We start from the raw sequence: 25,017 nt of genomic DNA, 5'->3' as shown, positions 1-25,017 counted from the left end.
ATACAGTACAAATCATTTGTAATACATAATATTTAAAAACAACACTGCTAGCGCAATCTTTGAATGGCGGAAAAATTAACGCTTCAGAAAATTATTTTTTATTATACAATAAGCAAGTTTTGCACTTCATTAACGCAAGTCATATATTCTACAATTATAATATAATTTAAAAATGGCATTACAGTTGTATAAGATATTTTTCACACAAAATTATTTAAAATAAAATTCAACTAAAAACTGCCACACTGTTTTTCTCCTTTCTAATATTGGTAACTTACATGCATATTATCGTATGAACTTAAAATATATAAACTAGATTTAAGTAATGTATTTATTTAATTAATACTAAGGCAGTGAATCAAACACACATTAATGTAAAAAAGTAAAATTTTCACAAAATGATAGGTATTCTGAATGACTCTGACAGTGAAGATGAATTACCTCCTGGATGGGAGGAAATGACAACTGTGGATGGAAACGTTTATTATGTCAAGTAAATAATAACTATTGTAATAAATTGTATGCAAACTATTGTAATGCATGCATAAGAACTTACTGTAGTGAATATACAGAAAAATATATAATATGATATGGTAGAAATATCACTTTGTAAGTAACAGGATTATGTATTCTTTTTAGTCATTATACAAAAGGCACTCAGTGGACACATCCTAGAACAGGTCGTAAAAAAATTGTTGAAGGGGGTATGATATTATCTTATATACACACTAGTAAATCACTTATAAATTTATTGATAATAACTTAATGATATTATATATTATAAGAATTGCCATGTGGATGGGAAAGATGTGTATCAGAAGATGGTAAAGTTTTATTTGTTGATCATATGAATCGTACAACAACATATACTGATCCAAGACTTGCATTTGCTACGGAATATAGAGAATCATCACAACCTGTACGGCAGCGTTTTGACAGTAGTAGCACAGCATTATCTGTTTTACATGGTAGAGATTTAAGAGGCAAAATTGCCATTGTTACTGGTGCTAATACAGGCATAGGTAAAAAACAACAATTATATTTGTTTAACATTAAAATAGTTCCTTAACATAAGAAAATGTTATGTTTGTAGGGTTTGAAACTGCTAGATCATTAGCTCTACATGGATGCAGAGTTATTTTAGCCTGCAGAGATATGAAAAAAGCTGAAGAAGCAGTTCAAAAAATACAACAAGAAAGAGATAATGTAATATGTGAAACACTGCATTTAGATTTGTCGTCCTTACATAGTGTTAGAGAAGCAGCTGAAAAATTCAAACAAAAATATAGGTAAAAATATTACTACTATAAATCAAAAACAGAAGTTTATAAACCATTATTAATGTTTTCTATTTTCAGAACTCTTCACATTCTTATATTAAATGCTGGAGTGTTTGCAATTCCTTATCAACTTACAAAAGATGGCTATGAAGCAACATTCCAAATTAATCATCTTTCACATTTTTATTTTACACTTTTATTAGAACATCCAATTCGAAGTTGTCATAATTCTAGGGTAGTAGTAGTTTCAAGTGAATCACATAGGTATAAAAAATTGTTTAGTCATAAAATAATTGAAATTTAATGCATTAATTGAATTTATAATGTTTTATAGATTCTCATCTCTTCGAACAGTAGAAGATTTTCATCAATTAACTCTTTCTCCTCCTGCATATAAATATTGGTTTATGGGAGCATATAATGATTCAAAATTATGTAATATTTTATTTGCACAAGAACTAGCAAAGTGTTGGCCGTCTGTAAGCGTATTCAGTTGTCATCCTGGTAATATGGTTTCTTCTTCATTGTCTCGTTATTCGTGGACATTACGATTATTATTTATGTTCGTGCGACCTTTCACAAAATCGCTGGTACGACAATTATTAATTTACAATAAGGATTAGCGGAAAACTCTTAATTAAAATCTTTTTATTTTACAGCAACAAGCAGCAAGTACCTCGGTTTTTTGTGCGACAGCACCAGAATTGGAAGGTGTTACTGGAGTTTATTTCAATAATTGTTATCGTTGCGATCCATCAAATGTTGCCTTAGATCCTGCACTTGCCGCAAGATTATGGTCTGTTAGTCAAGAAATGATTATAAGTATTATGAAAAAAGACAAACTTTGGGAAACATTAGCTTTAAAATAAAATAACTTATTTTTCAAGTTATAGAGATTTGTTCATGTAAGACATTTAAACCAAAAATGTTTAAATCAGTAAGAAATTTATATTTACTTTTATAAAAATTATTATTGTATATAAGTAATAAATTGTTTTGATTTCTTAAATGATTTAAATGGATTTAATAAACTGAAAATTGATGTATATGGGTCTTGTTTTAATTTTATATTAGACTTTTCTTGTACTGAATAACGTAAACTAATGTTTAGTAAAACAAATAAATAAGAAACAAACTGACGATATATTTGAAAATAGCTTAATATTAGATTTAAAAATGGCTCCGTAATTATTTTTAATTTTGTGTACAATATATAATTTTCAAAATTTCACTTTTCAACATTTTATATACCGAAAATTATACTCCATCGTTTAAGACCATTATGCATAATTACGTACACAAATTTTTGGAATCTACTATTGGTAATGTATTTGGTAAAGACATAACTTGTAGGGAACCGGTACACCGTTGTGATGATTATCAACCAGGTGTGTTAGTAGAATTTGGACGAACTGGTATAAAAGTAGGTATTCAAATAAAGAAATAGATCGTTTATCAGTTGAACAGTAATTAACATATTATAACAAAAGTAATTAAATTTTGTACAAATAAGATATTTTAAATCTGTGTTTGTTTTATTATAAATAGAAGTATCGATTTTGTATAATTCTCTGATTTTCTTTTATTTCTTTATTTGTTATGGATTTTTGCAAATGACTACATAACAAGACACTAATATGCCATATCACTTCTATATAAAGTAATGTAAATGTAAGATGTATCAAGAATTTTGCTTTTAGTGATTAAATTTTACATTATTTGCACGTAAATTTTTGTAAAAGCAAATTATGATTTTGGTAAGTATCATTTTTTTTACTTGAATAATATTTTGTGTAGTTAGCATAATTAAAATAAGTACATTTTTGTATTATAATTGTTTCCAAATATAAACTTTAAGAATAGAATTTGTAAATTTACATTATTGCTATTGACAATATTTATTATTAGTTTTCTTTTTAAATATTTCGTAATTATCGCGCTGTTTGAAATTAGCACTAGATGTCGCTTATTTGTTAAATTTTGGTCTGCTCCTTTCTGCAGTGCCAAGCCAAACACTTATTTTAGTAGCGATGTGCGATATGTTTTGGGAATGGTTTAAGATATTTTTACACAATTTATAGATAAACTATATATTTTAAAAGAATTATTATAAAAGGAAATTTTGTATATTTCAAAATGCAACGAACAATGGTAATTATAAAGCTTTATTGGTACAGATTGTGTTAGTTTTTTATTTTTAATTCAATTATGTTATGGATTAATTAATTTTTGTATTAAAGTTTCTTTATTTTATAAGTATTATATTGTATAAGAAATAGTAAGTAATAAAATATTTTAAAATTCATTGGTCTTACTAATACATATTTAAGAAAACTCCAATATGTGTTTATGTGAAGTTGTTCAAGAAATTCTTGATGCCGTGCGGGTTGTGTGCTGCAGTACCTGCAATGAAACCTGTAAACCCATCTGAAGAACGTACTGCACCATGTAATACTGAAACACAAGCAAAGAAATTAGTAAAGCCTTCTGAACTACCCATTTATTCTGTTGATGATGGGTATACTAAACAGATGCCATGGTAAAGCACAAGTAATTTCATATTGATAAAAGTTTTTTATATATAAATGTTTTATAACAATTTTATTCATTTAGACTATAAATATATAATTTTAAGCCTTTTAAATTTTGTTGAAAAACATTGCATTATATGTTGCAAAAATTTTATATTATAAAAAATTCCTAATTCTTTATAGCATAGGATATCCTTCTATTGTGGAAGAAAATATTCGAAAAGTACGCGAAACAATACAAGAAGTAAAGGTTACATTCAATAATATTTCCTATAATGTTGCAAGTACTGTTGATCAATTTAGATGTATGTATTTGTACTTGGTATGAAGTGTCTGTATTTATTTGCTATAATCAAATATTAATTTTTCCAGTCATAATTGATTATCTTCAAGATGAAGCTAATCTTATGCCACGAATAGGAGCTGTTGGAATTGGTGGTTTATCAGGTTTAGTACTAGGTCTTAGAGGAGGCATGTTTAAACGGTTACTTTATACAACCACAGGAGCTGGTATTATTGGATGTATTTGTTTCCCTAAAGAAGCAAAACAGACATTGAATACAGTGGAACACTATGGAAATATTAGTTACAATTTCGTCTATGGTGGTATATACAGTTAACACACTTCAGTATTTAAACATATATTACAAAAATATTAAAAAGTAAAAATAGATTTTATTGTTTTTTTATATTTTTGTATGAAAATATTTCAGAAAAGTAAAAAATTAATGTACAGTAGAGTCTCGATTTTCCGCGGTAGTTTAAAATCAATGCTATTATCTAATATAAAGTTCAAAGTACCATAAATAATACGGAATCTCGTTTAAAGAAGACTCCACGGTACGAATACCATGAATGGCAAACGATATGAACTTTATTTCAGACGTTTTAGCATTCTGAATTATTATTAATACGAAAATATTTCTTATATCTGTTAAATAGCTTAAAGTGAATTTATAATTTATATAGAACAAGGTCTAAGTTCAAATATGTGTTTTTGAATTGATATGAATTTTTTACGAAAAATATAAAAAAGCAATTGTTCATGATACATTAATAATTTCAGTGAAACCAGGAAACAGTCCACAGGATATTTCATTAATTGACATGTTCCACCTGAAAAGTGTGTTTGAATCAGAATATTTTCGTATGATAACATTCGATAAATTTTTCGAACAAAAAAAAGAGAATACAACTGAAAAACTGGAGGTAGGATGCAACGATCATATCACCTTATTGCATCATTCCTCCCTTACTTTATAATGTTAATATAGTTTGCCATTTTTTTATATAATATAATCTAGGATAGTGCTTTTAGATTTAAATAAGTGTATTATTTTAAAGATATTTATTGCAAACTTTAACTTATTAGTAATATATTTTAATTCGCTGATAATATCTTATTTAAACAATTAAATACTTTATTCTTTAATCTCAAAATTATATTAGAAAATGTTTGATTATAGTTTTGGAAAAGCCTCCTGAAGAGTTAGCAGAAACCCGCCTTCTTTCGTTTCATCGTAATAATGAAAATCGTTCCAAGTCTTTAGAATCAGTAACATTGAATGAAATCCCTAACAAGAATCCAAAATTTAAAGAATTCAAAAAACCAGATTAAACAAAAGTAAATAGGTAGCCTCCATATCCTCACAGCCTTTTAATTTCTGAACATTTCAATCATGATTATTTAAAGTTGTCTAAATTTTTTGTATAATTATCATTAAACAAAGATATTGTATACTTTTATTTTCTATTTTAGGAGAGCACACCTGCAAATAAACCAGAAAAGGAAAAAAAATGAATCGTTACATTAAGTAGTCGTTGAATAATTTATGATATAACTGACTCATAAGAAGTGTAAATAAAAATTAAAAAATAAAAGTATTAAGAAACTATATTAATAAATAAGTCTTATTTTATTTACCGATGTTTCGAAAATCTGATTGTCAATTGATAAATTGCAGAGCCGCTTTTTAATAGATGGCGATAGTGCTCCCCTGTTTTGGAAACCCGGCTGGTAAGTTGTTGAATAGTTTCCGCCGTTTTAGTATAGATGACGCTAGGGTCGAATTTTTAAAATATTTAATTTATGGTGGTCTTTTTAAAATTCAAATTTGTACTATTATTACAATATTTATAGTACCAAGCGGTACATACATATTTCGAATACTTCACTAATTGTTGAATAAGTATATTATATAATTGAGCAATGACTTATTCCCTACTAAAAAAGGCGAATGAAAACTTTAAATTTAATTACATTTAAATGAGGTAAATGAAGAAAACTTTAGGACATGTTATAATTTCAAGGAATTCCTTTCGAAGTAATACATATTTGACGGTATGATAAAAATAGAGATATTAGTCATAGTAAAGTGTACAAAACTAGTGGTGAACAGAATATTAAGGTTCACATTAGTTGAGACAGGATTGATGAAGTGATTAATTGTTTCTGGGTACAAGGCAGAATTCGGTGCACTAGATTATCAATAGTACAATATATGTATAGAAATAATGTTTCCTATTTTCCACATCGATAGAATGTATTTTAATTACTACATCAAGAAGCGACGAATGGTAATTTGTATTCATAGCTATCAGAGAGCTGCAAAATAAATTAAGTCGGGAAGTAATTAATCAAAAGTATCAAGGAAGTAGTTAATTAAAACCTGCATGGTTAAATGATGATCGTATTTACTCGAGGAACAATTCAAAATAATAACCCTGAATTTATTTGTATATTTTCTTCTATTTTACTTCTATAGTATTTCTCCCAAGTTGCTCTTTTTTAGAGACTTGATAAGACGAAGAGTCTTCTTTGACGCTCACCGCTTGTATTACAAAGTGATGTAACACTTAAAGAAGAAGCAGAATGATAAATTATTTTCAAGAAATTTTTACTGCTATTCACTGCGGAATTTAATCTGTATTCTAACAAAAAGTGTATCTGTCTCGAAGATCTCTTCAACCCTGTTCGTGAATTGAACGAGGTGCCACGTGTTAGCCGAATCAGTGTCAATAGAGGAGACACGGGATTGTCATTAAAGAGACACATGTGTGGAATGCGTGTACGATGTTGCATCGGCGTTTACAAGGAAAGAAAGATGGGGAGACATGGTATTAGAAAGGAGGGATCGAAGCAGAAACAGAGGATACGCGTGGGGAGGGTGACTGCATCTAGACGTCTATTACGTTCGGATAAGTTTCGCAGCGTTCCCCGGGGCTTCTTCATTCACATCGGTTCTCTACGAGTTCGTTACCAGTGCATTTTCCTTTCTCAACATAGTTTAAAGAAATTCGCTGAAAAAATCATGATTTGACAAGGAAAGAGTAGCATGCGGCGGGACCACGTGAAGCAACAATGGAGAAGAATCACTATCGGCTCCGTTTCTTGGACGCTTTGCTTTCTCCTACTAGGGTTGTATCCGGTGTTGGCCGATATCATTCTCCAAGATATGGGTAAATATATTACAATTTACCAATTACGATTATCCTTACAATTCGAATTTAACAATTAGTTCTAGTGAAAACGCTATAATTGCAATGATTTAAAATACATTTCCATTTGTTAACTTGCATGATCAATGTTGATTAAAATCTCCTCTAATTCATTTTCTTTCAGTTGTTCAATTAAATGAAATTCATGGTGTCAGTCACTAGCTGTTAAAATTAAATACAGTCAGGTGAATAGGTATAGTTAATAATTAACAACACTATTATATACCCCTGTATGTAGGTGTATACATATATATACATATATAAATATACCCGTTGAAATTATTCTCGTAGACCGTGTAATAAAAGTCCGTTTACTATTGGATGTCTTTTTAAGTGATCCCTATTACATTAATTGAGCCGCTGCCCGTAGCATGCAAAACCGCGTGTTCTACTCTGGAAAAGAGGACTTCTTAATGGAACTGTTTTAACCGTTCGCCGTAACACGATGAGTTATGTCTGTCGAGTTCAGGGGTTATTAGGTTTCCAGTTGTCCATCGTGCCGTCACCCTGTTTATTTAATTACATGCCTCTCGCGTTTCTTGCAAAATCACAAACTTTCATCTGAAAGCCACGAAATCTCTTCGACATTCAATATTTAATTAATTTCAGAAAAGAATATTATCGACTTGGTGGATGGTACAGGGATGCAACAGGAGCCAGTTGGAGTGACATTAGCCCAAAATCGTTGTCATAGAAATGATACTGTCGCGTATAACATAACCGAGAGTGCTCTACTGACGATTAATACCAATACTCTGTTTCCTACCGGCATACCACGCGATTTTTCCATTTTAGTCGTTGCCAGGCCAAAGATCGGTTAGTTATGATTTTTAATTTACCTCGTAAGACGTTTTTGTACGAGAAATTTATCGTACTACGTTTAGGATATCCGGTTGCCACGCTGTTTGCCATCTACAGCGACAGTGGCGAGGAACAGTTGGTGCTGTCATTGGGCAATGATGTAACTCTTTACTATAGTACAACACCAGACGACGAGGATCAATCGATTTCATTTGGAGTTGATATCTCGGATGGAAGATGGCATCGTTTAGGTATCAGCATCAAAGGAGACACCGCCACGCTTATCGTCGATTGCACAAAAACTATTTCCAAAGAATTACGCAGGAAACTCGATGAAACAATCAGCGTCGATGGTATCATAATCATTGGTCAACAGCTTATAGATGGAAATATGTATTTGGTGAGTAGAATTAGTGAAAATACAGTGAACTCTTGCTATATTGCCGGTCAGGGAGTAGTAGGGATTAATACATATTCATGAAATGATTTATAGGGGAGCTTGGAAATGTTGAAGATCGCTCCGATTCCGGATGCAGCTTACGAAATTTGCACGATCTTCGCTCCAGACTGTAGAAATCAATCGAGATACAGATCACGGATAAACAGTTACCCAAGCCAAGTGCGCAATTATGGCCCTGTAATACGTACAACTTCGTCCTCTTATTACGAGGCTTCAACGAATATTGGTATCACTCAACCAAGCCAAAATTTCAGATCTTCCAGTGAAGAGTCTGTGTATAATAGATCATACTATGGAACGAATTATAATAATATAAATTTCTCTAGAAACCACGATAGAGCAGTTTATGAAGATTACGACGAGGAAAATAAAGAAGGGTCGGTGGAAGATAATGAAGGATACAATTTAACTTACAAAGTCAATACAACATCGAGACCAGTTTTTCAAGAGACTCTTTCTAACAGCATTTATACAATAGATCAATATCAGACAACAACCCCGGAAACACCTGACAGTTCTGAGAATTTAATTGGAGGAATTCAAGATACCTTAAAATACACAGGGTCTTCTGAAGGATCCTACTACAGTGCTGTGTACTATAATACCCGAGGTCCACCAGGACCACGCGGATTCCCAGGTCCCCCAGGCGTGCCTGGGCCACCAGGCAAAAAGGGAGAACCAGGGAGAGATGGATTGGGAGGTTTGCAAGGTGTACCAGGTCCACCTGGTAACGTTTTTGTTCTACCAACATTAAATCAACAAGGAAACGAGAAAGGACCTGACACTCAGGTGGAAGCATTGAGACAAATGCTTTCGCAGCACATGATGGCGATGAGGGGTGCCGAAGGTCCTCTGGGTTTGACAGGTATTTCAGGACCCGAAGGACCACCTGGACCTCAAGGTCAGAAAGGAGAACCCGGGGAAGTTGGCGAACCTGGACCTCGTGGAGAAAGAGGTACTGCTACATTTCGTTTCAGACATAATTATGAAGAAACGGATGATTTTCAAGAGATATATGTATAGATAAAATTTGTTGTAGGAATTCCTGGTAACACTGGTAGAGAAGGTCGACGAGGACGACCTGGAAGAGATGGTGAACGAGGCTTAAGTGGACCACCTGGAATGAAAGGTGAACAAGGTGTACCTGGATTACCTGGGCTACCAGGTGACAAAGGTGAAAGAGGGCCTCCAGGAGCTACTGGTGAACCAGGTTTACCGGGTCACGAAGGGATGCAAGGTGACGATGGTCCTCCAGGTTTGCCAGGTCTACCTGGTGAAATGGTAATATAAACAACATGAATATAGTTATATAAAAATAAATTATATCTAAAATTTAATTTTGATATTATTTCAGGGGCCCAGGGGATTCATAGGTCCACGAGGTTTCCCTGGATTACCAGGTAATCCTGGTATTCCTGGAAGCGAAGGTCCACCGGGAGCGAAGGGCAATACTGGCCCTCCAGGTTCTTCGGGTTCACCAGGATCACCAGGTCCAGCGGGACCAGCGGGTCCACCTGGACCTCAAGGACTTCTGGGTCCAACAGGTTTAGTAGTAAGTTTTCAAAGTATAAAATCAGTTCATTCAGAATGAAATTTATATACTTGATGTGTGTTCATAATTATGGTAATCTTATTAGGGACCTCAAGGAAAACCTGGTATTCCTGGACTTCCAGGAGCAGAGGGACCACCTGGCCATCCAGGGAATCCTGGTGCTCCTGGAATCAAAGGCGAACAAGGACCTCAGGGCCCACAAGGCCCATTAGGCTTTCCAGGAGTTCGTGGTGTAAAGGGTGATGAAGGTAAACGTGGAACACCTGGTGAACGCGGTGACAAGGGAGAGAGAGGTCTAGAAGGAGAAAAAGGTGATTCGGGTGCAAAGGGTGAACCTGGTTCATCAGGTCCACAAGGAATTCCTGGATTAGAAGGTTTAGAAGGATCAAAGGGTTTTGAAGGACCACGAGGTGAACGTGGTCCAACTGGTCCCCTTGGTGAAAAAGGTAAAACAGGCCCCCCAGGATTCGTTGGATATCCTGGAAATATTGGTGAAAAAGGTGATAAAGGCCAACCAGGAAGAGCAGGTCCTACTGGAGATAAAGGAGAAAGAGTAAAAATAAATCAATTCAATATTAGTTAAACGTAAAATTTGATATAATTAAAGTGTATTATTTTTTTATTTTAGGGAAATAATGGTGCACCAGGAGAACGTGGTGAACCAGGTCCTAGAGTACGTAAAGAAATATGAAATAATTAAGGAAAAATTAAATGATAAATTGAAAAATTAAATTTAATGAAAACATTATAAGCTATTTAATCAAATTTAGTGTTAACTTTAGTATTGCTTGTAAAGGGATTCAGAGGAGCTCGTGGAAGACGAGGTGCCGAGGGTTTACCCGGACCAAAGGGCGATACAGGACAACCGGGTTCTCCAGGATTACAAGGAGAACCTGGTCCACCAGGCGTCGAAGGTCCCCGTGGATTTGTAGGACCTCCAGGTCAAGCTGGACTTGATGGAAAAGATGGAATCGCTGGCCCACATGGAGAACGTGGTCCAGTTGGTGATTCGGGACCAATAGGGCCACCAGGTGCATCTGGTGTTATTGGACCACAGGGTCCAGCTGGGGAGCCTGGCCAACCAGGTGAACCTGGAAATCCAGGAAATCCAGGACTTCCCGGAGAAACAGGTCCTCCTGGTGAACAAGGAAAGGAAGGACCGCCGGGACCTTCTGGTTTATCAGGGAAAGATGGTCCACCTGGCCCTAGTGGTTTGCCAGGATTTCCTGGTGAACGAGGATTAAGTGGTCTACCGGTTTGTCTTATCTTTAACAAATACACTAATTTAAAAAATTACACATTCATAAATTTAAGTTCTTTTGTAACGAAGGGAATGCCAGGTTCAAAAGGAGAAATAGGGCCAACTGGTCCCCCAGGTCCACCGGGTGATAAAGGTGCTCAAGGAGAAGCTGGAAAAGATGGTGAACCTGGACCTCAGGGGAATCAAGGACCAAAAGGACCACCAGGACCAGCTGGTTTGAAAGGCGATAGGGTAATAACAATATGAAAATAAACTGTAACATTAATTCAAACAAATGAAGTATAGAATTTTATTAAATAATCAGTTTGTACTGGTTAGGGTGAAGCCGGTCCACCAGGACCTATTGGACGAGATGGTTTACCAGGACAACGTGGATTACCTGGTTCTCCTGGTCCTGTGGGGGTTCCAGGAGAGGACGGCGATAAAGGAGACTTTGGCCCACCTGGTGAGAAAGGATTCAAAGGATCTCAAGGAGAAATGGTAAATACAATTTAATTTTAATAACATTAAGTATTTCTCTATAATTTTACTTTCTCTCAGGGTCCTCCAGGACCGCCTGGCTTACAAGGACTCCGAGGTGAACCTGGTGCTATCGGTTTACCTGGTGAAAAGGGGCCACCTGGAGAAATTGGAAGGCAAGGTCCAAAAGGTGAAGATGGTCCTGTTGGCGCATCAGGTCCTCCTGGTCCTATAGGACCACAAGGACTACCAGGACCAGCTGGATTAAAAGGAGAATTTGGAGACACTGGTGCAGTTGGTCCTGTAGGACCTGCAGGAACTCCGGGCGAACAAGGTCCAAGAGGACCCAAGGGATCTGAAGGTTTACAAGGTCCTCCGGGACCAGAGGGGCGTCAAGGAGAAAAAGGAGATGCTGGAGCACCGGGGCTTCCAGGTCCAAGTGGTCCCGAAGGAAAACCTGTAACATAATTGTTTATTCATTAGCAAAAAAAAGTTAAAAACTTCATGCTAAAATATATATTATATAGGGGGAACGAGGTCCTCCAGGTCCAAAAGGAGAAGAAGGGAAGAGTGGACCACCAGGACCACTCGGTAGCCGTGGAATAAGTGGTCCCGAAGGACCAAAAGGTAATGCAGGGCCTCCTGGTTTCCCCGGACCACCGGGAGACCCCGGACTAGCTGGCCTAAAAGGTGAACCCGGAAAAGATGGCGAAGACGGTACAGCTGGAGATCCTGGGCCGCCAGGAGAAATTGGTCCTCCAGGGAAGGAAGGGCTTCCTGGCTTACCTGGAAAACAGGTATAGAGTTAATACAATTATCTATCCAAGTACGTAATGTTTCTTCAAAGAACGTATAAAATTGTGAATTAATAATAGAAATTAATATTATTTAGGGACCAGAGGGTCCGGCAGGTTTACAAGGAAGTCCTGGAATGCCTGGAGAAAAAGGCGATATGGGTCTGCCAGGAGCACCAGGAATCCAAGGTCGTATAGGAGATCAAGGTTTACCAGGACCTCCAGGTTTACCTGGTTTAAGAGGACTTCCAGGACTCGCAGGAGAAAATGGTCCACTTGGTATGGCAGGAGCTGTGGGTGCTCCTGGAAAAGCAGGACCCATTGGACCCAAGGGTCCAAAAGGTGACAGAGGTAAAAGAGGTTTTAAAGGACATCGAGGTGAATTGGGCCACGTAGGACTGAAAGGGGAGCAAGGTGAAAAAGGAGAACAAGGTCCACGAGGTGCTACAGGACCCGAAGGACCGAAGGGTATTCAAGGGCCGGTTGGTTTAATGGGATTCAAAGGAAACGATGGCCCTCCAGGACTTCCTGGAATGGAAGGGCCACCAGGACCTAAGGGCAATGCTGGAAACGATGGACCAAAAGGCGAAACCGGTCCTCCTGGACCTCCAGGTCCTCCAGGTCCACCAGCGGAACAACCAATGATTCCTCCAGAATTATTATTTACAAGAGAACAAATTTTAAGAAGAAAACGAGATGTTCCAAAGGAAACGTAAGAAAATGAAATTATTTTTATCCACATTATTATGACGCTGAGAATATGTTTTAGAAATGAGCCAAAGGAAGAAAGTAAACCACCAGAAAATGTAGATAAAGAAAATCAGAATGAAGAAGAACTCGGACCTAAGTTTTTAGACATGTACAGCTCAATCTATGCTATGAGACAGGAATTAGATCGAATACGTAAACCCATTGGGAGCAGAGAAAATCCTGTGAGAACTTGTAAGGATCTATTTTACGGACATCCACACTTTAACAATGGTCTGTATTCCATGTGTTCATTTGAGACTTTTTAATTATACATATCAGTAATTGAAAAGTTTATAAAAACAGGCTGGTATTGGATCGATCCAAATTTGGGAATGGCCGATGATGCAGTATACGTTTATTGCAACATGACGAATATGGGTGAAACTTGTGTGCATCCTGACATCCACACAAGTCAGATGCCAAATATACCATGGAAAAAGGAAAATAATAAAACCGATTGGTATTCGAATCTGCGTGGAGGATTCAAAGTAAGTTTGAATGAATTTAATCAGTCGATTACTATTATAAGAGCCTCTTATCACTCTTTCGTGTTACAGATTACATACGAAACCATCGGAGTGGTGCAATTAAATTTTCTACGTCTATTGAGCCAAGAAGCTTATCAAAATTTTACTTATACTTGTATTAACAGCATTGGTTGGTACAATACTTTAAACGACGACTATGATTCTTCTTTGCGATTACTTGGTGCTAACGATGACGAGTTTTCGTACGCTGATATAAAACCGCAGATCACGATCGATAATTGTAAAACTCGTAAAAGTAAAGGGGAAACAGTGTTTCTGATTGAAAGTAAAATAATGCAACAATTACCACTGGTAGATTTCTATCCAGTAGATTATGGATTACCACATCAAGCATTTGGTTTCACAGTAGGTCCTATCTGTTTCAAATGAATTCAATTATGAAATTTTAATTGGCAAGACTGAATGTATATCATTGTCTTCCGTCATTCATTTTTTGCCTACGCGATAATATCGAGATAACGCTAATTTATTAATCAATTATGTATTAAGATGAACAATAGTGAGAATGTTAAATTTTGTCATGTACTTATGCCAAACATTGATATTTCTTTTTACGCGTTCGAAGAAATGAACAAGTGCCATTCAGAACTTAATAGAATGTAAGAAGTGCAATGTAACGTGAATATTTTTATTTATACAGGATACGAGCATTATAATTAATTTCACTGCCATTAGCATACGATGTATTCTATACAGTACATGCTGATTTGTTCATATGTTTATAAATAAAGTGCAATAATGAATATGATTTTTATTCATTTATCATCCTATCCGAGTTTCAAGTAATTTTAGTAATTTTATGTTATGATTAATTAATTTGTTACAATTAATAGTGCATGATATTAGTTATATTGTTATTTACGGTATGGGATGAACTCCATCACACGGTTCCGTGGTGTAGCGGTTATCACGTCTGCTTTACACGCAGAAGGTCGCCAGTTCGATCCCGGCCGGAACCATTTTTTCTTTTAATTTTCAAAATTTGCTGTTTCTAATTTTAGAACATATCAAGAGTTTCATTTACATTTTATGAAGATCCAATAAATGAAAATTATATTAAAATTCACATAGTTAACATATGTTAACTTTTAACAAGCTAAGTGAACCTTTCCTAAACAAATATTCTAATTACTCCAATGATACTGTAAAATAAACATAAAATTTATAGAAAATGATCTGAAAATATTGCAAGAGTATTAATAACATTGCTATGTTAAAAATACTGTACGAAAGCTACATTAAGTTTCAATTGAATTCTCATACGTACATCACCGGCTCGTTTCCTTGGAACAGAGTGAATTAACTTGTCAGTCGAAACTTACCACGAACAGAACTCCATCGAGTTGTTGGGTAACTACGCGAACCACGTCGATTCGCATCTTAGAAGGGCTGAAAGTGAGAAGTGATTCAGGGCAGAAGGGATCGAAGGAATTTCGCGAGAATGGCAGTATATGCGTGGGTGAACCGTGAGAAAAGGCAGATGGTACCTTGTCGTAGTGGTCGATGGTTCACACTTTCAGCTCGTTCTCTTCTGGTTACAAGAAAACCAAAGTGACGGTACAGGGACGCTTTTATCAGGACCATCTTCGCTTCCGTTCCATTTGTCACGTGATACAAATAGATCAATAGACAATGATATCTCGATGCCAAAAGTATATCTTTACAAATTATAATAAAAGAAAATATTTTTCAATAAAGGAATCATTTGTTCCTGAAAATGAATGACTTATGACTTTGTCAATTTCCTATAACATCCAATTTTAATTTATTCCTCCAGTATGGATTGACATATATAGAAAGAACATTTAATAAAATTTATATAATTGATAAAATGTATACGAACTTAGGAGAGTGAACAGAAACTGAGTTCTTTTGAAACGAGCCATCCCTGTCCCTGAGCATTCGCTCGAGAAATGGTATGGGGGATAAAAGGTTTCCTTGTTTAACAAAATATCGTCTCTGAGCCATTAGCCCGACCGTTGCCACTTCAACGCGATTTTCTGCTCCTGCCACGTCGAGAAGGTGCTTCAGAATCTACGGATCCTTCGACCTATCAAGTGCAGACCGCTTGCTTTTCCCCGACAGAATCGCACCGATGCGGTGGAAATTAAGTTTTTCCACCTACTATCTTCTTTCCTCTCTGATATGTATTGTAAACATTCAATTATTTGCATCTTCGTAAAAATATCCTTCCTTAAACAAAAAAAAAAAATTAACTGAATATTTTAGTGGTAATTATTATAATAGAATTATGTTTTCTTTTTTATTTTATTGATTTCTGTTCTATTCATAAATGAGTTGAGTAATGAAAGAGCACTTAAGACAATAAAACAGTCCAATTATGCAAACTAGGGATCATCGAACGTACAACACGTGCACGAAAGACGGCGATCATTGATTTTCAGACAATAATAAATAAAATATTCATCGACGGTGCCGGTTATTACGACCATCTCTCGCAATCGTAATATTGTAGCCCGTATCGTGTGAAACTTACAGGTGTAACTCACTAGCGTTTCATTGCTACCATCTTTTAAAAAAGTGTTTCAAATGGAATTCTATCTGGATAGAAATTTTCAGCAAGTTTTAAGCTTTAAATTGATATACAATAAGCGTTAATTTATAGTATTTTTATGTCATCAAATTGTATCTAAATTAATCGTTTAACAAAGTAGAAAGAGCCACGAGTAGTCGGACACATTATACTTGTTTCATTTCTGAAGCTAAGTTTTCCACTTGTATAAACAATGTAATTTTAATGTTATATAACAATTATCTTGCTTGTATTTCATCGTATGAATTAAGGGTTGATACGCAACAATTTAAAAATTCCTTCCTTTGGTATCCTATGATCGCGTTATCCACGATACTATACATAAAATCGTCGAACAAGCGACAAGTTGTCGACTCTGATGGAGTTTCCTCTTAGAGTACTCGTCGATTAGAGGGGAAACGCGTGAGTTGACTTTCGCGCTTCCGACGGTGGAGTTTCCTCCGACCGCTCGAGGGGTTGCTTTCATACCACCCCGTGGAACCATCATAAGCTCCAAGGAAGTTGCCCCGCCTGTCGGCCAATCATCTACGGGCCTCAGCCACCCTCGTGTGCGCGATTTCTCGATTGGGCGTGCTCCGGGAGGCCGATCAACGGCGACGCACCCTGACCATCCCTGCAGCCGCGAACAGAGACCAAGAATTACGAGCCATAGATCACGCGTACACCTTGTGCACTTTGTGGTCGACGTAGTCCTTGTGATAAAGAACCTTCAGTTTGATTTTATAATCGTGATACCTTTGGATTTTTTTTTTTTGAACGTGCTGGGTCGATGGGGTAACGTCCATTGGAAAATGGACACGAAGAGGGTCGAGTGACCATAGGTACATTTAAATCGAAATATTCTTGATCGAAGTGCTGTGATCTTCTTTGATTAGTGATTTGTATAGAAAAATAAGTGTTTAATTTTTTCTTTTTTTTTTGTTAATCGATTTGGTATTTCAGTGGTATTCCTATTGACAACAAGCTAAAGTGAACTAGAGCGAGATTCGCTGTAGAGCCAATTCTTTTTCGGCCATTTCCGGTCAGACCGGAAAAAATTTTTTTTCGACCATTCGTTGAGACTAAACACAATGGCGCAAGAATTTTTTTGATAACTCTTACCATTTGGCCTGTACAGAAGTGACAGAAAGTCTAAATGCTATAGCCCCCTTATCAAGATTTTTAATCTTAAATACGGGTTGGCTAATCAAATGAGGTTTTGGTTGTTGATAAAGACTCTTATCAGGGATACATATTTTAATTTTCTTTGATTTATTCTGGATAAAAATACCATTGAAATACCAGATTGATTAATAAGAAAGAAAGAAAGAAAATACCAAGTATTTTAATTTAATTTAAAAAAAATCAAAGGGTGTACAATATTATTAGAACAGAATGAAAAAGTATTTAATAATATGGATTTACTAAATTCTACATTTTGAGGAATTTAATAAACGATTTTCTTAATGTTGAAAGCTTTTTAAGCTGCTATTGAAGTGAGAATTCAAAGAAGAGGGGAAAAATTATTAGAAATTCATCTGTGAAAATCTACAGACTATTCAAGAATAAGCTATCCAACTGTCGAATCTATTCATTGGAAAGCAGAATTTTTATATTTCATCCTACCGTCAACATTAACCATCGAAGAGATCGCTTTACAGGTAAGAATGTATAAAATAGAATTTTAGTTTAAAGTGCCAATTATTCTATAATTTATCTTATGTCAGTGTTGTCTAGATTTATCTCCTATACGGTTTCTTGTACCCTACTTTTGAAAAGTAGATTCTCCAAATAATTAAACAATTCATAACTCTCCACTTTTCTTTAAGTGCATAAAACGATTAGGCGTGACATGTGTCGCCGTCAGACAGTTTAGTAATAACCGTGAGTAAACGCACCTGTAAGGCTGGCTTTTTCGGCACTGAGGCGTGTAATTGTCGTCATCGTGTCAGGTCTACCCATATGCCAAAAATGTATTCGCACATGTTAGTGTAACCCCAATACGAAATCATCGAGTGACAATATTCCTTTGCACGCGATCTGTCTCGTCAGCTCGTCCATTTACAATCTCCCTGGTTCTCTGAATTCAACATACATTTAAAAATAAAAATGACAAGAAAATTTTTAATTAAAAAACAACCTAACTTAGTCGCAAGTTTTATTACGAAACAATATATGAGTAAAACATGTTTGGAGTAGAAGAAAATTAAAGCAGTTCATAGGAAACGATTGTGCACCAGTTGTACCACGAAAGGCAGAAAAGTATCTGTTACGTGAAATCACGGGTGTTTTGGGTTTTTCACGTACATGCTGCACGAGTGTCGTGCATGGCATACCCGATCGAATCATGCAATCACTGCCAATCGTGTGAATCGTGCACGTGCACGACCGAAGCTAATTCTACACGCCGTACGGTAAATTAAAATCAGTTTGGAAGTCTCCACTTCCGGTATTTTTAATTAGACATTCGTCAGAGGTACCAGAAAATTAGATGAAATGATTTTTATGAGCCAGCTGACATGATCATCTTGATTAACAGGGTGGATTTGATCCCCCCCCCCAAAAGAAAATATGAACTAGTCCTCTTACCATTCTAGAATTCTAAACTTCTAAAATTCTAAAATTTGAACTAACATTATATTCATACTGTTACCACTATAGCACAACGTGATATATTATTTAAGAGTTTCTAATAGCAGTCGACCCTCCTGAATGGCAAAAGTCACGTCAGGGGTGGCATAGGCTAACAACAATATTTACCTGGAATTTTTGAAAAATTGATAAAAACACATGACAGCAAGTGGAAGAAAAGAAACTCGTTAAACATCTATTTGGAATCCTACAATTATTTTGTTAATTAAAAATCACGGATTAAGAGGAGTGAAATCATATATGTACCATGATAAATTGATGGTTTACCATAGAGAAGGGAGGTCCAGGTGAAAGTTACTCAGCAAGGTGTGACAGGCCTGGTAGTATAACTTGGAAAGGATGTTTATCGCCACGTGCCGTTTTTCTCAATGAACCCTCTTTCGAAGCTTCCATTGTGCTGGAACAATGAACGCCACCGACATGATTAAATTAAAGAAAAGAAGCCCGACGAAAAACACGAGATGATCCTCGAATACACGAATAGTTTGATCGATGATCGATTGGAAATAAATGTTTTCTATCGATAAGAAATTTTTCTTCTGCTCCCATCACAGAATAATTAGAATGTTTAAATCCAAGGAAACAGACATCAAATAATGACACTCTATTACTTCCGACGATCCATCAGCGTTTTTTATGCGAAAGGACGCACATGACGTGACGAGGAAAAAAATTTACATAGGAGCCGATCGAATTTTCAATCGAGGTGACGGAACTTTCGCCACATTGCATCGAGTAAAACTATCGAAAAGTCATCGGAGTGACATTAAGTCGAGTTGCAGCTGTGACAAACTCGTATCAGAGTTCGTATGATCGATGGGTTTGAATTAAATTACTCTAAAAATAATATCCTTTCTATCCTCAACTTATCTTTAGAAATTTTCTCTTCACATTCCATTCAACAGCTATAGTCAATTTTGTCGTGTCTATTGATTATCTATTTTTTGTTATAATGATTATTTGATAACAGCTATAGGTGGTATTACAATAGACGCTTTCTACGTCTTGACAGGGAAAGCAGGAGAGAATTTGACTTCAGACAGCTCGTGTGTCGTATAATTCACGACATATGTTACATGCGTGCGTAAACGGAATAGGTGTTCGTGCAAACAGGATTAAATAATCCGCCCATCTGTAACTGCACATTGAAAAAAGCCAACCAACCATTTGGCTATGGTACTCGACTTCTGGCAAATCATAAATACTTAATTGCCTTCCATATCAGTGCCTGCTGACCTCTTCTAATTTTACAATGTTTATATAAACTGATAAGTACCCTTTGAGCAAAAAAGTCGAGGATCAGTTATTGTTAGTAAAACAAAAAATTCCTTCTGTTTCTTGCTGTCGCATATATCACGAAGAAATTCTTTGTTAGAATAAAAATATTGTGTCAGGTTGACCCTCGCACGCGACCACTATCCTATGGGGCGGACTATCAAGAAGTCAACCCTCCAGGCAAGATCTCCTCTTGGCCGATGGCAATGATAATGACGGTGTCGGTGAAACTGGTCTCGGGACGAAGGGTGCGGTGAAGCGTGGCATCATCCACCAGGACTCTCGGTGGTAAACCACCGACGAGGCTGAGCGATGCTTCACGTCACCGATGCATTATTGAGCCTGGGAACCCTACAGGTGGCCCGGCGTCCTATTAGACCATGGAAGACCGTGGCAGAGTCGCCCCAAGGGCCTCGGGGAAAAAGGACACGGAGAACGGAGAGGTGGAGAACCGTGAAGGGCTTGCAAAAGTCAACGGAAGTGTGGAAGAGGGTGTTTTAGCTTGACCTCCCGGTTACCTCGACTTCCTGACTTCCGACTTCTGTTTTCTGAAAAACGTTTCAGTTTTCTCCTCTTCTTTCTTTTATGAAAAAAATAAATATTCCTTTGATCTTTTCCTCGAACGAGTCGTTCTATTCACTGGTGTTTTATAAGAATGTGGAGGTACCTGATAAATAATTTCCAGGTGGAAACATGCGAGCTTTTGAAGTACTATATTCAATACTTTATCGATGGTGTTAGCGATCTAAAATTAAGGAGATTCTTAATGCACAATTGTTTGTTAAAAAATTTGAATGTCCAGTTTTGAGTGATTACATTGGATTTTATCTGTAGAACCTCTTGATACATAGAGGAATGTTAAACGTTCCAATTATACTGAGGGTCTTTAATGCTATCCAGTTTGCTCTAGAAGTCAGTAAGTCGTAAGCATTCATAGAATCGAACGGCGGTATCGGTGAACAATGTTTAACAATCATCAAGCTTCTCATTACATATTGCAATATGCAACGACCCGTCGTTCGGTGACTATAAGTTCCTCCGTTGAACTGTACGTTAGTCACGAGAACCGTGTGTGCTGCATCGCTGAAACTGACACATAATACATGTAATAATAACGGTAGTTTGAAGAAAAGCAAAACTGTTATTGCCGTTTCACAGGGGTCAACAAATGGTTATTACGTGCGATGAAACAAACTGTTATTCAGAGAATAGGAAAAAAGTATAGAATAGGAAATTTCATACAAAGTATTATATTAGAGATTTTTAATAAAGCTAAACTATTTACTCACTTGCTACCTTATGAAATTAATTTAATATTAATATTATTTAGAATTTTCTTAAAACATCTTAAAATCACAGTCTTCGATTTTACCCTTCTTTAATCACAGTTTGATGAATAGATACGAGAAAATGGAAGACAACAGCCGGGGTGAAAGTTTATGCAAAGTTTGCGGCGACAAAGCATCTGGAAAGCATTATGGAGTACCAAGTTGCGACGGATGTCGTGGATTCTTCAAGCGGTCGATCCGCAGGTATGCAAGGTAATTAATTTCCTTAATGTAAATATAAGAATATTATCACTTTAAATATTCTTTTCATTCCCGTTAACAATTTCTGAACTGTTAGTTAAATTCTTCTTCAATAAATGCTTTACTATACTTTTTAAATATTTCTGAGTATTGTAATCGGTTTGATTTGAATACTTTGTTCAGGAATCTGGACTACGTTTGCAAGGAAAATGGTCGCTGTATCGTGGACGTTTCACGTCGCAATCAGTGCCAGGCATGTCGTTTCACCAAATGCCTTCAGGTCAACATGAAACGAGATGGTACGCTTCGTTTCAATGGTGATTAAGTTTCTTTCTATTAACAATAGTACAGGGAAACAATTATATCGTCATCAAAACTATTTGTAATATTTTTAAAAAAGCCAGAAAGACTTTGCTCAGAAGTTAGTTTTACTGTCACCCTCAAGGTTCAATGACACCCCATCTGTCAGGAGGCTTGCGGATGACAGGAACCGATTTCTCTCGTTTCTCGGGTCGCGTCTACCCATGTAACCAACCTCGAGGATATTACAATGCATGTAGACGTTTCGTTGCTCGACGAAAAAGCAAAGAAGGGCTGGCGAATGAAAAAAAAGGGTGCTTACGCCCACATGAAATTCTATATTCGTGCTTGCTCACGCCAGAATCCGGAAAGTTAGCCTTGCCACGAGTGGGACAGCAGTGTCATGAGCAGCCTGACGTTCACAGCTTTTGTAAACACTTCCAGCCCGGCCCGATAATCCAAACACTTGATTGCGCGGGGATATCAATTAGCGAGGGACGGACGAAAGGTGCTATTAAGGATCCGCACACTTTCATCGGGTATGATGGTACTCACAGTGGAGTGAAAAAAAAAAAAAAAAAAAACGAAAGTGAAGGATCAATAGCGATGCATCAACGAGAGAAATCGGAGCGTGATTTTATTTTAGTAAGGGACATTTGTGCTTCGATGCGGTCCAAGAAATGGATTAATTCATTGGGATTCTTTATTCTAGTTGTTGTTTCTTAGATGATTATTGGTGCCATCGTTCTGTGACTGAAGAAATAATTACACTATGATGTTAATTGAATATAATCACTGAAGTTTTATGATACTCACAGCCGTTCAGCATGAAAGAGCTCCACGGAATACATCATCTTTGGTCACGGCTGCAAGGAGAGGTCCTTCAGGATTGTATCCAGGAATTCCTCACGTTTACCATGCCGCGAGCAACCCTTATCATCCCCTTTTATATCCTGCGTTGTTCCCTTTTAAGCCGACAGTGTCAGCCTTTACGCCATCAGTCGGTAAGAATAAAGCTGTTTCTTAATTTCTCATCCTTTGTCATGAGAGGCTGTTTTCTGCATAACTTTCAGCAACCTGTAAAAAAATAATTACAAGTTAGTTCAAGTATTTTATAATTTACAGCACACTTTTTGCCACGATCACCAACAGAATCATTGACAGTGACTCCAGCTAAAGAAGATGAAGTGACGAGTTCCGAGGAAGCTGGAACTATTGATACAAGAATTGAACCAAAAGGTAAAGACTTTGAAAAGGGGACTTATTCAATAATTCGATATTAAAATTTAGTGGTTGATGTTGAAATGATATATGGTTTCATAGAGGAATTAACGAGTAGCCGCTTAGCACCACCGACCATCAACTCTGTGTCCTCAGAATACGTGCCCAACTTTTCCATTCTACCTACAGAGAATATTTACGAATTTGCAGCAAAATTGCTCTTCTTTGCTGTCAGATGGGCGAGAAGTATTCACTCATTTCTACAAGTAAATTCAACAAATTATTTACAGTAGTCTGATAGTAAATTTAAATTTCTATATGCCCTTTTTCTTCTAGCTACCCTACAGAGACCAAACTATTCTCCTGGAGGAATCTTGGAGCGAGCTTTTCGTCCTGACGGCCGCTCAATGGAACTTCCCCGTCGAAGAGACAGTTTTAGTACCTAATGATCTATTACCTGAAAGGAAAGAAGTGCTTGTTGACGAAGTGAGAAGGCTGAGAGAACTGTTAGCGAAATGTACCCTTCTCAGAGTTGATCATTCAGAGTATGCTTGCCTAAAAGCTATAGTTCTCTTCAAAGGAGGTATAATAAACCAAAAATTAAATTTACATGCAAGCTTTCGATTCTACAAATTTAGACATAACAAAATAATATTTTTAATTCAGAATCACGAGGACTCTGCGAGCCAGGAAGAGTAACAGCATTGCAAGAACAAACGGTTGCTGTATTCTGCGAAAGAGATGCACGCAGGGTTGGACGACTTTTACTGCTGTTACCCCCAGCTCGCGCACTCTGTCGATCAACCCTGCAAGAATTGTTATTCAAACCAACAGTAGGGGACGTTAGCGTGGAACGGTTACTGGGAGACATGGTTAGTGCCCTCAGACCGACATAACCTAAAATCTACTCGGTCGATACCGTATAAACGAATTGCATAATAATTTACAATTTGTTTCTAAACAAACGAACGATTCTAGTTATCGGGGTTCGTGATTACCCTGCATTAGTTTTGTAAAGGCTATTGTCCAAGGAAGTTATAAAAATGTCGGCTACTTTTGCGTCGGTGAAAAAGATCCCTTGGAAAGGTCAGATGTCGACGCAACTGTTCAATATTAATCCATTCGATGTCGACGTTTTACCATAAGATGATCCTCAGGAAATGCAATTCTTTTTTTCTAGTCATATCACGTTTTTCTAGTTACTCGAACATCCTCTAATCCTTTGTTTTTATATTGATGTAAATTTTTTTAAGTATCAGATTTCGCCAGAGTTGCAAATTTCATATCAAAAACACGCAAAAAATTGTTTAACAATAATCCAAACGAGGTCGAAGCTGGACACGATTTATCTGAAAACCGCATCGTTAATGTATTAAAATTCATGTTATTAAGATAAAATTATCGTTACTTATGTACTATTCTATTAGGGATAATAAAATGATACATTACAACTGTTTCATGTCATTTTATATTGTTGCCTTACCTTTACTAACCTCTTCGCTTATATTTCATTCCTCGGTTTGTTTGAATTTCGTCATCTATTGAATGGTGTTCTGGGACTGCTCCTGGTAGC

The 25,017-nt window shown here is 36.3% G+C and overlaps 4 protein-coding genes and 1 non-coding gene across 7 annotated transcripts; all 5 read left to right on the top strand.

Annotated features, from left to right (window-relative positions):
* Nucleotides 1–20: 20 nt before the first annotated feature.
* Nucleotides 21–2,326, top strand: LOC114872040 (WW domain-containing oxidoreductase). Of its 3 annotated transcripts, none has more exons than XM_029178780.2 (8): nucleotides 21–269; nucleotides 406–493; nucleotides 640–704; nucleotides 786–1,022; nucleotides 1,094–1,289; nucleotides 1,359–1,544; nucleotides 1,615–1,870; nucleotides 1,940–2,326. In XM_029178780.2, exons 2-8 carry the CDS (start codon nucleotides 459–461, stop codon nucleotides 2,147–2,149), a joined length of 1,185 nt encoding a protein of 394 aa, XP_029034613.1. In that variant the 5' UTR covers nucleotides 21–269; nucleotides 406–458; the 3' UTR covers nucleotides 2,150–2,326. The 3 variants fall into 3 exon arrangements, with proteins under 3 accessions (XP_029034613.1, XP_029034612.1, XP_029034614.1); XM_029178781.2 differs by lacking the exon at nucleotides 21–269 and adding an exon at nucleotides 297–322; XM_029178779.2 differs by lacking the exon at nucleotides 21–269 and having other exon boundaries at nucleotides 276–493.
* Nucleotides 2,327–3,263: 937 nt separating this feature from the next.
* Nucleotides 3,264–5,706, top strand: LOC114872027 (MICOS complex subunit MIC27). Its single transcript, XM_029178751.2, has 6 exons — nucleotides 3,264–3,431; nucleotides 3,638–3,819; nucleotides 3,995–4,116; nucleotides 4,184–4,417; nucleotides 4,878–5,020; nucleotides 5,571–5,706. Exons 1-6 carry the CDS (start codon nucleotides 3,417–3,419, stop codon nucleotides 5,610–5,612), a joined length of 738 nt encoding a protein of 245 aa, XP_029034584.1. The 5' UTR covers nucleotides 3,264–3,416; the 3' UTR covers nucleotides 5,613–5,706.
* A 1,270-nt stretch (nucleotides 5,707–6,976) lies between these two features.
* On the top strand, nucleotides 6,977–14,655 carry LOC114872042 (collagen alpha-1(I) chain-like). Its single transcript, XM_029178787.2, has 17 exons — nucleotides 6,977–7,270; nucleotides 7,919–8,125; nucleotides 8,194–8,510; nucleotides 8,604–9,525; nucleotides 9,610–9,851; nucleotides 9,925–10,122; nucleotides 10,208–10,675; nucleotides 10,751–10,795; nucleotides 10,919–11,377; nucleotides 11,453–11,614; nucleotides 11,702–11,863; nucleotides 11,924–12,301; nucleotides 12,370–12,639; nucleotides 12,735–13,348; nucleotides 13,406–13,617; nucleotides 13,690–13,874; nucleotides 13,944–14,655. Exons 1-17 carry the CDS (start codon nucleotides 7,147–7,149, stop codon nucleotides 14,301–14,303), a joined length of 5,325 nt encoding a protein of 1,774 aa, XP_029034620.2. The 5' UTR covers nucleotides 6,977–7,146; the 3' UTR covers nucleotides 14,304–14,655.
* Nucleotides 14,656–14,820: 165 nt separating this feature from the next.
* On the top strand, nucleotides 14,821–14,893 carry Trnav-uac. Its single transcript has one exon. It is a non-coding gene; the product is annotated as a tRNA-Val (tRNA).
* A 6,911-nt stretch (nucleotides 14,894–21,804) lies between these two features.
* LOC114872039 (protein dissatisfaction-like) lies at nucleotides 21,805–24,340 on the top strand. The gene is made up of 7 exons (XM_046290014.1): nucleotides 21,805–21,935; nucleotides 22,107–22,240; nucleotides 23,042–23,227; nucleotides 23,349–23,462; nucleotides 23,547–23,710; nucleotides 23,781–24,027; nucleotides 24,111–24,340. Exons 1-7 carry the CDS (start codon nucleotides 21,805–21,807, stop codon nucleotides 24,338–24,340), a joined length of 1,206 nt encoding a protein of 401 aa, XP_046145970.1.
* Nucleotides 24,341–25,017: the final 677 nt, after the last annotated feature.

This window comes from Osmia bicornis, chromosome 2 (genome assembly GCF_907164935.1).
Source record: "Osmia bicornis bicornis chromosome 2, iOsmBic2.1, whole genome shotgun sequence".
In the NCBI taxonomy this organism is placed as follows: Eukaryota; Metazoa; Arthropoda; class Insecta; order Hymenoptera; family Megachilidae; genus Osmia; species Osmia bicornis.
The sequence above is the reverse complement of the archived record's forward strand: the minus strand, read 5'-3'. Positions and strand labels throughout refer to the sequence as shown.